Below are 17208 nucleotides of genomic sequence, written 5' to 3' on the forward strand. Positions count from 1 at the left end.
AAGTAATGCCGCCCTAATGGAAGCAGAGTTGAGTAAATGGAGATCCTGCATCTCTCCTGGTTTTCCCTCACTCCCTCTCCTGTCCTCCTCTGCCCCCATTCACCCCTGGCCCAGGCAGCCACTGTGGGAGCCTTGGGTTCTAAAGATAATCTGGGAATTTAAAAAACTGAATTAGGGAATCCCTAAAGCTCCTTCCAGCTATGATTCTAAGACTATGGTTGGAGAGTTAGCATAGATAGTCTCTCATAGATTCAAATGCACATATTCTTTGACCCAGTAATTCTACATATGCTAATAAATCCTATCGATATATTCCCAAATGTAGGTAACAGCATTGTTTTCCTCATCTAGGGCTCTCAACCAGACTGCTTTAAAAAGTCTGGAGATAGCTGATATCTCTCACTTGGAGATGGTTAAGCACACTGAGTTCCTGGCATAGTGGATACTTTGCATGTCTCCAGAGCCAATAGCTGTATCTGTGCTGGTAGGGAAAGATGACAAAATATACTCAAGTGGGAAAAGTAAGGCACAAAATAGAATCATCACACTTGTCAAGGGTGGTGGAATGTGTGTGTGTGTATATGTATATATACACACACACACACACACACACACACACACACACACACACACACACACACACACACACACACACACACACACACACACCCCCAGGAATGTCCATGGACATTTGGGAAAGGTAGACCGCTCACAGTGGCACAGTGGCTGCCTCAGGGCAGGCTGGATTTCTGTGCTGTGCTCTTTTGTATGGTGTGAGCTGTTCTCTGTGCTCATGTATTACTTTTTCAATAAATATAAATACATTGCGGTAAGAACATTTTAAAACGGTGAGGTCATATCCTATGGGCGGTTCTAGAAATCAAAGGTGGCCCTGTTATCTGCTGGGACTTTGGTAGAGCTGTTTCCTTCTGGGAGGGGGAGATGGCCTTCTTGCTTCAGGGCCATCTGTCCTTGGGCCTGGGCTGTTCACTGCTCTCCCAGGGAAGCTGCTGGCTCCCCGGTCCTGGTAAACTGCCCTACCCAGGGGTCTCCATGAGATTCTTTTAGAAAGGTGAGAACTGGACTTTTTTTCTTTTAAACCCACAGGAGAATCAATTTTGCTTTCACAGAAAGCAACAAAAAGTTCAGTGTGCTTTAGGTAAACAGAACTTTTTCCACACACTGTAGCTCAGCCAAGTTGCTTTCAAGGCCATATTCACGTAGGAATTCACCAGCCTTCGGAAAGTCAAAACCAAGCCATCAATGAGTGCCTTTGTCACTTTGCACCTAAGCAGCTGACGCTGTAACACAGGGTCTTTGAAAGAGCCACATACAGCGAGAGCCAAATCTTCATGCATGGAAATATACCAGTTTTAAAAGAAGTGCTATTTTTTTTTCCCCATGAAGTCAACTTAGCCTTTTTCATAATTAAAAAACACACACAACGCTTTATTTTTAAGAGGAGATGAAGTGAGGTGTAGTTGCATTGGGGGAACTTCAGAACCAAGATTTGGGGAGGTTAATTGGTCAAAATCCAGAGGAAGATTGTATTTCTAATGTGAATGTGGCAGATAAAGTGTGAGAGTGATGTTAGTAGGCAAAAGGATAAGTTAGAGCCTGATAGCTCTCTGGCTGTCCTGGAATTGGAGATGACCTCTGACCTCAGGGCTCAACTCAGAGAGCTGAATATTAAAGCAGCCCGGGAAACTGAAGTTAATTGAAGTTGGTGGTGTCTGAAAGCTATGGTGATCTCTATTCTATCTCCTAGAATTCTAAATTTTAGGAATTCTAAATTTAGAATTCTAAATTCTAAAATTCTAAATTCTAAATTCTAAATTTTAGGAACAAGTCCAGCTCATATGTGAATTAGATGAAAATCTCAGTAGTAACATCTCAGCTATGCCAACACAAAAAGCTGTACTTAAAAAGGAAAAACGTCCCCAAATAGTTTTCTGACAGCAGCACATGATGTAAGCCTTGAAGACTCAGTCTTCCCAAATGAAATCATGAAATTGTGTGGGCAAAAGAGTAGTTTGAAACTGGACAGTGCCAGGTTATAAAGGTCATTTTGGGTAAAGCAGAACAGACAGTTTAGATTCCAAGGTTGAAATCCTTTCTGGTGTGTATACGAAGCTCACAGGCCAGGGTGTTAATTCTAAATCCCTAGAGTTTGAATTAAGATTAAATAAAGTCTGTCTCACACACACACACACACACACACACACACACACACACACACACACACACACACACGGACAGACACATACACACGCTGTCCTTTATCTTTATTTTGGGTAGGGTTAGTGTTGGCTGGGGGGAATCAGGCCTCCTAGCAGAAATTGACATACCATTTCAGACAGGCTGGAAGGTTTTGTGGAAAGAACGCTGGACTAAAACTCAATTCAGGACACGACTCTGCTGCTTACCTATTGTATGTGGCCTCGCTAAAGTCATTCTGTCATTCTACAGGTTCTATAGGCCATTTGAGTGCCAGGTCTGTTTACCCTGCTGCATCTTTACATCCCCACACATTTCAGTTCAGCTTCTCTAAAGTGTTTGTGCCTCATCTTTAAAATGTAGCAATAGTAGGAAACCAGAGGTCACAAACTGAAGTGCCAAGAGAGACCTGATAGAAACATAAATGAGAGGAGGAGGCCAGGGGTGTACAAGAGGGAGTCGGGGGCACTGTGCAAACTAGAGAGTTCAGGCCACACATTGCAAGGAGGCGGCCGTTACTCAGCTCCAATCAAGTTTACCCTGCAGGACTGTGGGTCCAGTTTTGACTGATCTGCCACCTTTTGAAAAGAAACTGAGAATCTAGATGTTTATCAGAAATACCTTGATTTTTAAGTGCTAAGCTGCCAATTCAAAACTGTTTTAAAGTGAAAACAAAGAAAAACTAAAAAAACGTATGTAGCCAAACACATTTACCTATTGGCTGGAATTGACCTTCTGGCTATCAATTTGTACATTTTAGATTAGATTTTAAGGTTATTTGTAGCTTTAATTGTCTACAGTTTTCCTGCTGGGTGGATCCTTGAGCAGGTTGCTTGATCTTTCTGGAGTTCTTCCCTCATCTATGGAATGAGAATATTTATTCCTCCTTTGTCAGTCCCACCGGGTTATTGTGAAACTCCAGTGAGATATTAAAATACCTTGCAAATTACAGGGCTTGAGCAATTGTGAGGAGTTATCATAATTTCAAGGGAGACAACCCAACCCAGAGAAGATAAATACTGAAGTGGTAAAGACACTTCAGCAGGGCCTACAGTGCCTTACTCGTCTGCATTTCATTAAACATTTGATCATATTGGACGGGCTAGAGAGAGACCTACCCTTCCATCTGGAGTCCTGGGACCAGAGTAGGGTGGAGCCTCACCCATCAGGACTGGCCACACATCAAAAAATTCCTAGGAATGAGAAAAACAATAATTATGTGTCTTGAAAGTAGATCAGAAAAAGATTAAGAAAAGAAGACTACCTTTATGAGTCATCTATCACTGAAATCTGGAAGATGGTCAGAGCTCAGTGAAACCAAAGGTTGGAAGGGCTACAAGATTCACTAGAGTTGGAGAATGTCAGTCATATCTGTGCTTTGAGATGTATCAATATCATCAGAACTGGATCTGTCTAGGGACTTCCCTGGTGGTGCAGTGGTTAAGAATCCGCCTGCCAATGCAGGGGACACGGGTTCGATCCCTGGTCTGGGAAGATCCCACATGCCGCGGACCAACTAAGCCCCTGCACCACAACTACTGAGCCTGCGCTCTAGAGCCTGAGAGCCACAACTACTGATGCCCATGCGCCTAGAGCCTGTGCTCCACAACAAGAGAAGCCACTGCGATGAGAAGCCCATGCACTGCAGCAAAGAGTAGCCCCGACTCGCTGCAACTAGAGAAAGCCTGCGCGCAGCAACAAAGATCTAACGCAGCCAAAAAATAAATAAAAAAAAAAAGAACTGGATCTATCTAATCAATAACCAAGAAATGGGAGTTAGGTTGGAGCACCCTCATACTCCCTGTGCTGTGGGACATGAGAGGGAAAATGGGGACTCTATGGCTAAGAAATTTACCTTAAGTATTAATACATGCTAAACATGTGATCAAACAGTTAGCTGCAACAATGTTTCTTGCAGTATCATTTATAGCAGTGAAAAATCAGAAAAAACCTAAGTGTCCAATAGGAGGGGACTTATTAAATCAATTATGGTACGTCTAGTAACAGTGATGTTACAGTTGTGTAGGTATTGATTAAAAAGATGTCCATGATACACTGATGAGTAAAAAATGTGAGGTGGGGCTTCCCTGGTGGCGCAGTGGTTGAGAGTCCGCCTGCCGATGCAGGGGACACGGGTTCGTGCCCCGGTCCGGGAAGATCCCACATGCCGCGGAGCGGCTGGGCCCGTGAGCCATGGCCGTTGAGCCTGCACGTCCGGAGCCTGTGCTCCGCAATGGGAGAGGCCACAACAGTGAGAGGCCCACATACCGCAAAAAAAAAAAAAAAAAAAATGTGAGGTGACAAAAATAGATAAATCATGTGACCCCAGTGTTTATATAGAAAATGCTGTCATAGAATTCACAACAAAGCATTAACAACTGGTTTTCTCTGGGGGATTGGAATGAGATTATACTTTATTTAGCAATTATTCCCTAATAAAATTTATGGCTTTTGTAATAGGGAAAAAATTTTTTTTCCAGATAAGAAAGGACAAACAATGGTGCCAAATATGGATGAATAGACCCATATCTGGGCTCCAATAGGAAAGGATGACACCTAAGACAACTAGCAAAGACAGGGGCAGAGAGAGGAGAGAAGAGGGTTGGCAAAGGCTCTGCATGGTCACACAGCCCCAGGAGAAGAAACTGGGAAGCCATGCAGGCGCTCCCTTGCTACTTCTCCGCTGGTTTTCCTACCACACATACAGCTGCACAGCTTGTGTTGGGTCAAATCTGGGCCTGGCGGAGGAGGCCTCTGTCCTCCAGTGCTTCTCTGTTCATTTATCTGCTGGTATTTAGGGACCATGATCCATTAGCTCTGGGTTATTGTGGGCAGGATGCTTCTTGACCTCTCTCTCTTGTTTGAACATGTTTGTCATGGTGGTTTGTTCTAATATCATCCAGGGGGCAAGCAGAAGGGACTCCACATGAAATTCAGATTTCACATCCTCACCCTTCTGCCCAGTTGGGCTCTTCTCTTGACTACCAACAACACGAAGCAATTCAATTCTGGATGAAAATGTGAACTGGAGACTTACCTAAGCTCCACAACATGCTTGCTGTTAGATAGAGAGAGATGGACAAGGCACAGTTTATGCCCTGGAGGAATCTGCTATGTCATGGAGGAGAGAATTAAGCCCTCAAGTAACTTTAGTAAGGTAGATGGGGTAAGAACCAAAACAGTAATAAAAGGAGAACACAAATGTTAGAGAAGACCAGAAGAAGGACATGGGGCTGACACTGTCAAAGTCAAACTGAGTGATTCTGAAGATTGTCCCAAGGAGAAGCAGATGTTATCAACAAAGGGTTGGGTGGAATATGGGGCATGTTTATGCTTGCCTTCCTCTGTCTCAATCTCTCTCTCTCTTTTTTATTTCTAAACAGCTTTTTTGAGATATAATTCATATACCATATGATCCACCCAGTTTAAGTGTACAATTCAGTGACCTTTATTGACTTTTTTCATAATGTCAATACTTCAGGTAAGAGCTTAGCTACCTGGGGTGGGGTGGTGTCGGGGGAGGTGGAGAAGCCTAGGTTCTTAGAGTGATTATAGGCAGCCCAGCCCACTTCTCATTGCTAGATTGTTCCATCTATTGGGGATGACTAAGTCAGGATATTCTTGCTTAAATGTAACTTTCCCTTTTGAGGAGGAGTTCAAAAGAAACAGAGGGCAGAACACTGCAGCTCAGAGCTGTGTTCAGATCCTTTAAGGTTCAAACTGAACACCTTAAAATGGTGCTCAGTTTGCACCTCCAAATTTCTTTTGAATTTAACTACTCAGAGATTCTTTTGATTAAAAAAAAGAACCATTCATTTGTATGAATTCATTTGCTACTTCCTGAAGGAGTATAAAAGTGCTTATTGCTGGATTTAGCCATATTTGGCAAAATACTTGATTCAAGAATTTACAAGAATCAAATGGACAGTTGGACTAGTACCAGAGGTTCCCTAAAATCAGTATATGGCCCAACTGCACCAGAATCACTTAGGGAGCTATTTTAAAGGCAAAAATCAGAATAATAAACCCATGAGTATATGGAAATCTGTTATATGGTAAAATGGCATATCAAAATGGTGGCATTTCAAAACAGTGGAGAAAGGGTAGACTGTTCTTTAAATGGGGAATTATGAGGGGGGCACAAAATTTATCCCTACCTTATACCATAACATATTGATAATTTCAAAAGATGAGTGAAAGATGAAGATATATTAATCAAAACACATCAGATTATTTCAGACTATAATATTAAGGTTGAGGAAGTCTTTTTTAAACAAAGTTCAAAACGCAGAAGCCATAAAAGAAAATTTAAATCTTCTGTATGATGAAAGATGTCATAAACAAAGTTAAAACATAATCCATAGAAAGGGAAAATATGGTTGCAGCCTATGTGACAGACATATAGTCTATATCATGGATAAAGTACTCCTATATTTTAATAAGAAATAGACAAAGAATTCAATTTTAAAGGTGGAAAATGGGCATATATTGCCCAGAAAAATCTGGGTAATATATGGAAGAAAAAAGTTAACTCACAAATAAACATATAAGTGTATTTACCCTCACTTGGTAATCAGTGAAAAAACAATTAGAGAAAACCAATAACATTTTTTGCCCATTTAAGTAGGAAAAATAAAAAGATTTATGATATACAGAATTGGCAGGAGTTTGGAGAAATGGAATTCTCATGCAGTGCGAGTGTGAGTATAAAATGATTTAGCCTTTAGAGGGAAAATTTTGGGAAAGCAAAATAAAAATTTTTTCTTAGTAATGTACTTCCACAGCTTTGTCCTATAGATAGTCTCTGTCAAGTGTGCAGGAATTTAACTCCAAGGTTGTTCATTATAGCATTGTCTTTAATTGCAAGACTATTTAGAAATGATTTAAATGCCCAGAAATAGGGGAAAGGATAAATTAATTATGGTATATCCATACTATTTAGAAGAATGAGGTAAATCTATGTGGACTAAAGAACAAAGAAAGAGGATTTCTACTCCTATTAATGGTGGCCAGTTTGTTTCAGACCAGTCCTCCAACTGAGAATTATTATGAAATCTGGACTGTATATGTGTATGTGTGCATATGTGTATATAAACATTTGTTTGAAGGAATCATAGAGCTAGCAAGGCAGCAAGGACTTGATGGGCCAAGATCCCACAGAGAAGGGAAGCCCAGAGATGTGAGCCTAATGTCTGATTCAGCTTTTCCTCTTGATCGCCTTGCTGATACCAAAGATGCTGTGGAGCAGCTGGGAAACTGCACAGACTTACTGGGCTAGTAGGATAAAACTGGAATTCAGGGCCTGCCAAGGAGGAGGAACCCTTGAAATCAACCCAGGTTTCAGCTGGCCCTTCTTAAAGGTTTATACCCCAGGAGTAAAAGTGAATCAGAAACAGAACATCCCTTGCAAAAACTGAAGACCAGCTTCAAATCAGCTCAATCCCTGATTGGATTCAGATGCTCTGCCTTTATCTCAACCGCTAGCCAGAAGTAACATAAATCCCCTTTGGAGGAACATAACATTGCCCAGAGTTTCAAATCATCTCTAAAATGTTTTATACATGTCTCTAATGTTCAAACAAAAATAAATAGTCATGTACAAGATAAGGATTAACTGAAAATCAAGAGATAAAACAGACTATAGAAAGACAGCCATAGAATATATCTACAGATATTATAGCTCTCAGACCCAGACTCTAAAATAACTGATTATGTCCAAGAAATCAAATACAGAATAGAGAATTTTAGAAGAGCACTGGAAACCTCAAGAAAGATGAAATGGAAATTCTAAAATTGAAAAATACCTGAAATTAAGAACTCAATAGATAGTTTTAACAGCCAATTAGACACAACTGAAGATTCATGGGTAGATCAGAAGAAATAGTCAAACTAAAAAACAAAAATATAAAAGGGCGGGAAATACAGAAAGGAGTGTAAGAGACATAAAACATGATGAAAAACTCTAGTATATAATGACAAACTTAGAGGTCTTTTACCACTGCATATCAAGATATTTTATAGAGGTACTATAATTAACACAGTATGGTATTGCAGAAGAATAGATAAATATACCAAGGGAACAAAATAGTCCAGAAACAGACCCAATATATGGACACTTGATTGATGATAGAGGTATGATAGAGAAAGATGGTCTTTTCAGTAGAACAGTGGGGGAGAAGGATGGTCTTTTCAAGTACTGGTCAATTGGATATCTGTATGGGAAAAATTAATATTGACACTACTTCATGCTATACATTTTAGAAATGTCAGGTAGATTGTAGAGCTGTATGTGAAAGTTCAAACAATAAGGCTTTTAGAAGTTAACATAGGTGAATATCTTTATCACCTTGGGGCCAGGAAAGGTTTCTTAAAGAGGGCATAAAAACCAATAACCATAAAGGAAAAGATTGATAAATTGGGCTACATTATAATTTAAAACTTACATTTATCAAAACATAAGATAATGAGAGCACAGTATGAGAGAAGATATTTGCAATGTTGCATTCAACAGAGGACCCATATCCAGAATTTGTTAAGAACTCTGACAAATAAGTAAGATAAAAACATACAATAGAATGAAAAAAATGGGGAAAAGACTTGAACAGGCACTTCACAAAAGATATCCAAATGGTCAATAAACATAAAGCTTCCTGGTCATTAGGTGACACATGTTAATACCCAAAGAGATAACACTACACACCCACCAAAATGGCTAAATTAGTAAGATGGCAATACCAAGTATTAGTGAGGACACCCCCTACATTGCTGGTGGGAGGGTAAAATGGTACAATAATTTTGAAAATCAGATTGGCAATATCAAAACTATTACCCAGAAGAGTAATACTAAAGGTAATTCTTATCTTTAACAATTGTGAATCACTATATTGTACACCAGTAACTTATACAATATTGTACATCAACTGTACTTCAATTAAAAAAAAAGCTAGGGACTTCCCTGGTGGTCCAGTGGTTGACAATCTGCCTTCTAATGCAGGGGACGCAGGTTCGATCCCTGGTCAGGGAACTGAGATCCCCCATGCCACGGGGCAACTAAGCCCGTGTGCCACAGCTACTGAGATCGCGCACCTCAACTAGAGAGCCTGTGCGTCACAAACTACCGAGCCCACGTGCTCTGGAGCCCATGCACCACAACTAGAGAGAAGCCTGTGCACCACAAGGAAAGATCCTGCATGCTGCAACTAAGACCCGACGTGGCCATGAATAAATAAATACTAAAAAAAAAAAAAAAAGCTATTACCCAGAATTGCTACTCCCAGGGAAATGAGTCCAACTGTATACCAAAAAATATGTTCTAGAGTGTTCATAATAGCAATATTCATAAAAGTCCACAGCTGAAAATGCAAATGTCCATCAACAGTAGAATAAATAAATACTTTGCAGATTATTCATATAATAGAATATTCCACAAGAATGAAAATTAATGAACTAATGCTATGAGGAGCAATCAGAATGAATCTTACAACCCAAAGGTTGATCAAAAGAAGCCAGACGCAAAAGAGTATGTATTTATATGATTCCATTTATATGAACTTCAAAGATAGGCAAAACTCACATGGCTTTAAAGGTCAGATAGTGGTTACCTTTAGGGAGGAAGGGGTGGGACTTACTGGAAAGGGGTAAGAAAGGAGCCAGTTATGTTCTATTTCTTGATCTTGGTGGTAGTTAAGTGGTATGTTCATTCTGTGGTAATTCATCGAACTATTCTCCTGTAATTAGCGCTCTTTTCTGTGTGTATGTTATGTGTATGTATGTTGTCTTAAAAGAATCCACATGTACTGATAAAAATTATGTTCACAGAACATTATGTAAAAAAGGCAGACTATTGTGTAACCCAGCAATGTTTATTTATTTCATTTTACTTTTTTTTTTAATTGGGTTATCTTTTTATTGTTGAGTTGTAGGAAGTTATTTTTTCCCTTCATGAGCAAAGCATCAAACTTAAAAAAAAATTGAAGTATAGTGGATTTACAATTTTGTGTTAGTTTCAGGTGTGCAGCAAAGTGATTGTTATATATATATATTTTTCCATTATAGGTTATCACAAGATATTGAGTATAGTTCCCTGTGCTATACAGTAAATCCTTGTTGCTTATCTATTTTACGTATAGTAATTCGTATCTGTTAATCCCATACTCCTAATTTTTTTTTAACTTTTTATTTTATATTATAGCTGATTAACAATGTTGTGATAGTCTCAGGTGCACAGCAGAGTGACTCAGCCAGGCTGCCACATAACGTTGAGCAGAGTTCCCTGTGCTATACAGTAGGTCCTTGTTGGTTATCCATTTTATTTTATTTTATTTTTAAAAATTTTATTTTGGCTGCGCTGGCTCTTCCTTGAGGCACGTGGGCTCTTCGTTGTGGTGTGCGGGCTTCTCTTGGTTGTGGCACCGAGCACGCAGGCTCAGTATTTGCAGCGCGTAGGCTTAGTTGCCCCGCTGCATATGGGATTAGTTCCCAGACCAGGGATTGAAACTGCATCCCTCTACAGCCACCTCTTACACCTCAGCTTCAGCTTCTCCTTCTTGGGCAAAACAGCCTTGGCCTCGGCACCTCTCCTGATGGAGGTGATGCCCCTTGCGTCCATGCCCATCTTCAGCACCAAGGCACTGGGGTCTTTCGTGGTCCCAGCAAAGACATTGGCATTCATGCCACTCCGTCCCCCCGACTCCGCCAGCCGAGGCCTACAGAGGGGCTGCCTCCCATGTGGGGGGCCTGGGGCCGGGCGTGGCCTCCGCTGTGGACCTCACGGTAGCCTGGTGCACCCAGGCCCGCAGGCCCCTCACTTTCCCCATGTCTCCGGAAGAGACCTACCTGGTTATCCATTTTAAAGACAGCAGTGTGTACACGTCTATCCCAAACTCCCTAACTATCCCTTCTCCCCACCCTTCCCCCTTGGTAACCATAAGTTCGTTCTCTAAGTCTGTCCATACTCCTAATTTTAAGAGTTCTTTTTATATTCTACATACTAGACCTTTATCAGACATACGATTTGCAAATATTTTCTCCTATTCTATGGATTGTCTTTTCACTTTCTTCATTAGTGTCCTTTCAAGCACAAATGTTTTAGATTTTGATGGAGCCCAATTTATCTGGTTTTCCTTTGGTTACTAGTGCTTTTGATGTCATATCGAAGAAACTGTTGCCTAATCCAAGGCCACAAAGATTTTACATCTATGTTTTCTTCTAAGAGATTTTATAGTTTAAGCTTTGTGCTCCATTTTGAGTTAATTTTTGTATATGATGTGAAGTAGGACCCCAAATTCATTCTTTAGCATGTGGATATCCAGTTATTCCAGCACCATTTGTTAAAAGGACTATTCTTTCCCCTTTGAATGGTCTTGCCACCCTTGTTGAAAATCAATTGACCATGGTTTTTATATGTGACCAGGGTTTTACTTTGCTAGTATTTTGTTGAAGATTTTTTGCATCTGTATTCTGTAGGGTTTTTGGTCTGTAGGGTTTTTTCTTGTGATATCTTTGGTGTCAGGGTAATACTGGCCTCATAGAATGAGTAGGGAAATGTTCCATCCTCTTTTATTTTTGTAAGAGTTTGTGAAGGATTGGCATTAATTTTTCTTTGAATATTTGGTGGAATTCATCCGTGAAAATATGTGGCTGTGGGCTTTTCTTTGTAGGAAGTTTTTTTAAATTACTAACTCGATCTTTTTATTTGTTATAGGTCTAGTTAGATTTTCTATTTCTTTTTTTAATTTAATTTTTATTTTCTATTGGAGTATAGTTGATTTACAAAGTTGTATTAATTTCAGGTATACAGCTAAGTGATTCCATTATATATATACATATATCCATTCTTTTTCAGATTCTTTTCCCATATAGGTTATTACAGAATATTGAGTAGATTTCCCTGTGCTACAGGTCCTTGTTGATTATCTATTTTATATATAGTAGTGTGTATATGTTAATTCCAAACTCCTAATTTATCCCTCCTCTCCACATTTCCCCTTTGGTAACCATAAGTTTGTTTTTTTGTTGTTTTTTTGTTTTTTTAAAATTTATTTATTTATTTATTTATGGCTGTGTTGGGTCTTCCTTTCTGTGAGAGGGCTTTCTCTAGTTGTGGCAAGCGGGGGCCACTCTTCATGGCGGTGCGTGGGCCTCTCACTATCGCGGCCTCTCTTGTTGCGGAGCACAGGCTCCAGATGTGCAGGCTCAGTAATTGTGGCTCACGGGCCCAGTTGCTCCGCGGCACGTGGGATCTTCCCAGACCAGGGCTCGAACCCGTGTCCCCTGCATTGGCAGGCAGAGTCTCAACCACTGCGCCACCAGGGAAGCCCCATAAGTTTGTTTTTGAAGTCTGTGAGTCTGTTTCTGTTTCATAAATAAGTTCATTTGTGTCATTTTTTTTTAGCTTCCACATATAAGTGATATATGATATTTGTCTTTGTCTGACTTACTTCACTTAGCATAATAATCTCTAGGTCCATCCATGTTGCTGCAAATGGCATTATTTCATTCTTTTTTATGGCTTAGTAATATTCCATTGTATATATGTACCACATCTTCTTTATCCATTCTTCTGTCGATGGACACTTAGGTTGCTTTCATGTCTTGGTTATTACGAATACTGCTGCTATGAACATAGGGGTGCATATATCTTTTTGAATTATAGTTTTGTCCGGATATATGCCCAGGAGTGGGATTGCTGGATCATATGGTAATTTTATTTTTAGTTTTCTGAGGAACCTCTGTACTCTTCTCCATAGTGGCTGTACCAATTTACATTCCCACCAATGGTGTAGGAGGGTTCCCTTTTCTTCACACCCTCTCCAGTATTTATTGTTTGTAGACTTTTTGATGATCAGCCCAGCAATTTTTAAACAGTTCTTCAGAAGATTCTAATTTACTGTCACATTTGGGAGCCTCTGGACTAGACCTAAGGTCTTTTCCAACCCCAGATTCTGCAATTCATTTATTCATTCTACCAAATACTTAGAGGGTCTCCACTGGGCTGTGTACCACACACAGCATGATAAAGCATGCAAAATGAAACCAACAGCTATCTTCGGACTTTGGGAGAGGAAATCACATATCCAGGTAACTCTGGAACTCTGTTCCAAGGCAAATGATTAGCTCCAGGAGGCAGAGACAGGTAGAGAAAGAGCAATGGGAGAGTTGGTTTGGGAAAAGCTAGCTGAAGAACATGACTGGGGGCCAGTTGAGTCTCTGCCACCTTAGCCAACGTGACCCCAGAGCATTCTGAGGGATTAGATCTAAGCATATGCATCCACTTCAATTGCCTGGATGAGCCATGGGCTCCATACACCATAGGAAAGGTTTCTGCCCACCTTTGAGTGCATTTTCTGAGAATTCCTGAAGTTGGCAACTTTCTTCTTTCTGGACTTTCATCCTGCATGGAAACTTCTTTATCACCTACCTTCACCACCTCATCACGCCTTCTTCGCACATACTCATTTTTTTCCAACAGACTAGGGAAGATACAGGTTATTTTTACGCCCCTGTGCCCTAGAATGACTTTTCCTCTTTAAAGGTTGGTAGTCCTCTTCTCAGTGTAAAAGACCTATGAAAACCTTTTCACAACAATCCACATCCTCCCAGACTCTTCCCTGAGCACTGAATTTGTGATAGAAGTCGGGGCTCCACCTGGTATATATTTAACCTGTTCTTGGAAATGTCTGCTCCTGAAGTCTTCTCACCTTCTGCTTGGTCATGTCCAAGAGCCCCACGGAGTATCTGTCACAGTTGAGGAAGGCTCGGACTGTGTACAGGGCTTTGTGGAACTGCCTCTCAATGTCCGTAAGTTCTTCAAAGACTTTGCTCCCAGACCACAGTAGTATCTGAAAAAATACAAAAACATAGTCAGTGTTTCTGAGGCACAGAGCAGCAGCTCACAATAACCAAGAGATACAATAATTGTCCCCATTTTATAGATGGAGAAACTGAGGTTCAGAGAGGTGAATAACTGGGCAGCTTCTACTGGGTCCAACTCTTCCCATTTCTTTTATCTCCTAGGCTGTTAATAAGAATGATAATAACAAACATTGGCTGAGCACAAGTGCCCTACATACATTATCCCATAATTTTCCCCATTTTTCAAATGGGGAGACTGAAGCTTGGAGAGGTTAAGTGATTCGCTCTTAGAGCTAGTAAATGGCTTAGCGGGGATTCAAATCCAAGCGCCTGACTTGAAAGCTTGTTCATGCAATCAGTCTGGGATATAGCTTTTTTTTTTTTTTTCACATCTTTATTGGAGCATAATTGCTTTACAATGGTGTGTTAGTTTCTGCTTTACAACAAAATGAATCAGTTATATATATACATATGTTCCCATATCTCTTCCCTCTTGCGTCTCCCTCCCTCCCACCCTCCCTATCCCACCCCTCCAGGCGGTCACAAAGCACCGAGCTGATCTCCCTGTGCTATGCGGCTGCTTCCCACTAGCTATCTACCTTATGTTTGGTAGTGTATATATGTCATGCCTCTCTCGCTTTGTCACAGTTTGCCCTTCCCCCTCCCCATATCCTCAAGTCCATTCTCTAGTAGGTCTGTGTCTTTTCCGATGATGGACACTTAGGTTGTTTCCATCTCCAGGCTATTGTAAATAGAGCTTCAATGAACATTTTGGTACATGACTCTTTTTGAATTATGGTTTTCTCAGGGTATACGCCCAATAGTGGGATTGCTGGGTCATATGGTAGTTCTATTTGTAGTTTTTTAAGGAACCTCCATACTGTTCTCCACAGTGGCTGTATCAATTTACATTCCCACCAACAGTGCAAGAGAGTTGCCTTTTCTCCACACCCTCTCCAGCATTTATTGTTTGTAGGTTTTTTGATGAGGGCCATTCTGACTGGTGTGAGGTGATACCTCATTGTAGTTTTGATTTGCATTTCTCTAATGATTAATGATGTTGAGCATTCTTTCATGTGTTTGTTGGCAGTCTGTATATCTTCTTTGGAGAAATGTCTATTTAGGTCTTCTGCCCTTTTTTGGATTGGTTTGTTTGTTTTCTTGTTATTGAGCTGCATGAGCTGCTTATAAATTTTGGAGATTAATCCTTTGTCAGTTGCTTCATTTGCAAATATTTTCTCCCATTCTGAGGGTTGTCTTTTGGTCTTGTTTATGGTTTCCTTTGCTGTGCAAAAGCTTTGAAATTTTATTAGGTCCCATTTGTTTATTTTGTTTTTATTTCCATTTCTCTAGGAGGTGGGTCAGAAAGGATCTTGCTGTGATTTATGTCATAGGGTGTCCTGCCTATGTTTTCCTCTAAGAGTTTGATAGTGTCTGGCCTTACGTTTAGGTCTTTAATCCATTTTGAGCTTATTTTTGTGTATGGCGTTAGGGAGTGATCTAATCTTATACTTTTACATGTACCTGGGTTACAGCTTTACAAACACCTACTACCTCATGAACCCCAGAGGTGCTGAGCAGAGACAGTATGATGGTTCCCAGGCCCTTTTATTATCACTGCCTTTCCAGTTGAGCATATCAATGCTTCAGGAAAAGGACACATCCAGTCCATTCCAATGAGCCAAGCCCTTTACCTGGCCGCGCCGAGTCTCACAGTTGTGCAAGTAACTCAGGTGGAACACCTTCATGATTATATTTGCAAAATTGAGGTACTTGAGAAGAATCTGAAAATCAAACAGCGTGAGGGGAAACAGATGAGAAGGAGAAATTCCTCCTGTGGCCACTTCCACCATCAGCAAATAAGTCTGAACATTTTCAAAGCTTCATCTGAGACAGTTTGAGCAGATGGATCATGGAAGCTGACGCATAAAATGATGCATTATAAGAGGGAAAAACTCACAGAATGTAGAATGTCTACGTTAATAGGGGTGTATGCATGAAAAATTGCTACTATTTATTGAGTTCGCAGGCCCCGTGATAAGTCACTTATGTATGTTATCTTACTTGGTCGTCACAACTACCTCAAGAGATACTATAGATACTCTATATAAGAGACACTAAAAAATCATCTCCATTTTACAAATAAGAAAACTGAGGTTCAGAGAAATTTATGCAACATGCCCAAATCAAACAGGTATTAGCAGAACCAGAACAATTTTCCCTACGTTCTTGGCCCCAAAGTCCAACATCTTAATGATTATCCTGCCCTGCCTTCCTCACAGAGCATCAGACTACTAACTTCTTTGTGTTACAGATGGGGAAACCGAGGCCAGGCCGAATAGCAAGGTTCAGAGGATTTGTGAGCTGGGAGAATGTGCTAGCATGGCCACCCCAGCAATTTCTAAAGCATTCTTACCTCTTCATCTCTCTTGGTGAAGTGGGGCCCGTCCACTTTATTCACAGCCATGATTATGGCCACCACGTCCTTCCCATTCATTATGGGAGAAGCCAAGATATTCTTGGTCTGATACTCTGTGAGGGTGTCCACGAAGTCACAGAAATGCTCATCCTGAAGGAAGACAGAGACAAGCCTGAGTGGGCAGATGAAGAGCAAAGACAGTAAAACAACACAGAGCCCCAGGTGCCCATGGTAGGGGTAGGGTAAGGGGGCTCCCCATTCTCTTGTTGACAAAAGCATGAAGACATTTCCATCTACTCTGCTTCAGCGGGGGAAGGCAATTAGAGATGATTTCTGCCCTGGAAGCCTCCAAAATCCAGTAGAAGGAAGTCTGAAATACGACCCACTAAGGGCTGTGGAGACAACGTGAGCACAGCACTGTACGGGCCCGAGGATGGGGGTGGAGGGTTGACTTTATCTGTGGAGGAAGGTTTCGAGAAGGCTCTCCTGAGGTGATGGCAGCTTAGCCCAAAGTAGAAACTTGAGCGCGGAAGAGACCTTAGTATAATAATCACAGTAGCCAGCAGGTATTGTGTGTGGCGCTTTGCCCACATCAGCTCACTTTATTCCTCCCGATAACCTGTGAGATGGGACCATTAGTCCATCTTACAGCAGGGGAAACTGAAACTCAAGAAAGTTAACGTTACTTACTACTTGTTTGTGTGTGTGATTCCAGAACC

General features: G+C 40.8%; 1 protein-coding gene across 2 annotated transcripts in view; it reads right to left on the minus strand.

The window, feature by feature from the left end:
• The window catches only part of PDE6A (phosphodiesterase 6A), a 69214-nt gene that overhangs the window by 44278 nt on the left and 7728 nt on the right, over positions 1 to 17208 (minus strand). Inside the window, exons 2-5 of one of the 2 annotated variants that reach the window (XM_019924711.3) lie at positions 16487 to 16639; positions 15765 to 15854; positions 13917 to 14057; positions 3336 to 3410 (exon numbers count right to left, since the gene is read on the minus strand). In XM_019924711.3, coding sequence (XP_019780270.1) covers positions 3336 to 3410; positions 13917 to 14057; positions 15765 to 15854; positions 16487 to 16639 — 459 coding nt within the window. The remainder of the gene's footprint in view (positions 1 to 3335; positions 3411 to 13916; positions 14058 to 15764; positions 15855 to 16486; positions 16640 to 17208) is intronic. The other variant, XM_073801861.1, reaches the window with a different exon arrangement.

This window comes from Tursiops truncatus, chromosome 3 (genome assembly GCF_011762595.2).
Source record: "Tursiops truncatus isolate mTurTru1 chromosome 3, mTurTru1.mat.Y, whole genome shotgun sequence".
Taxonomy (NCBI): Eukaryota; Metazoa; Chordata; class Mammalia; order Artiodactyla; family Delphinidae; genus Tursiops; species Tursiops truncatus.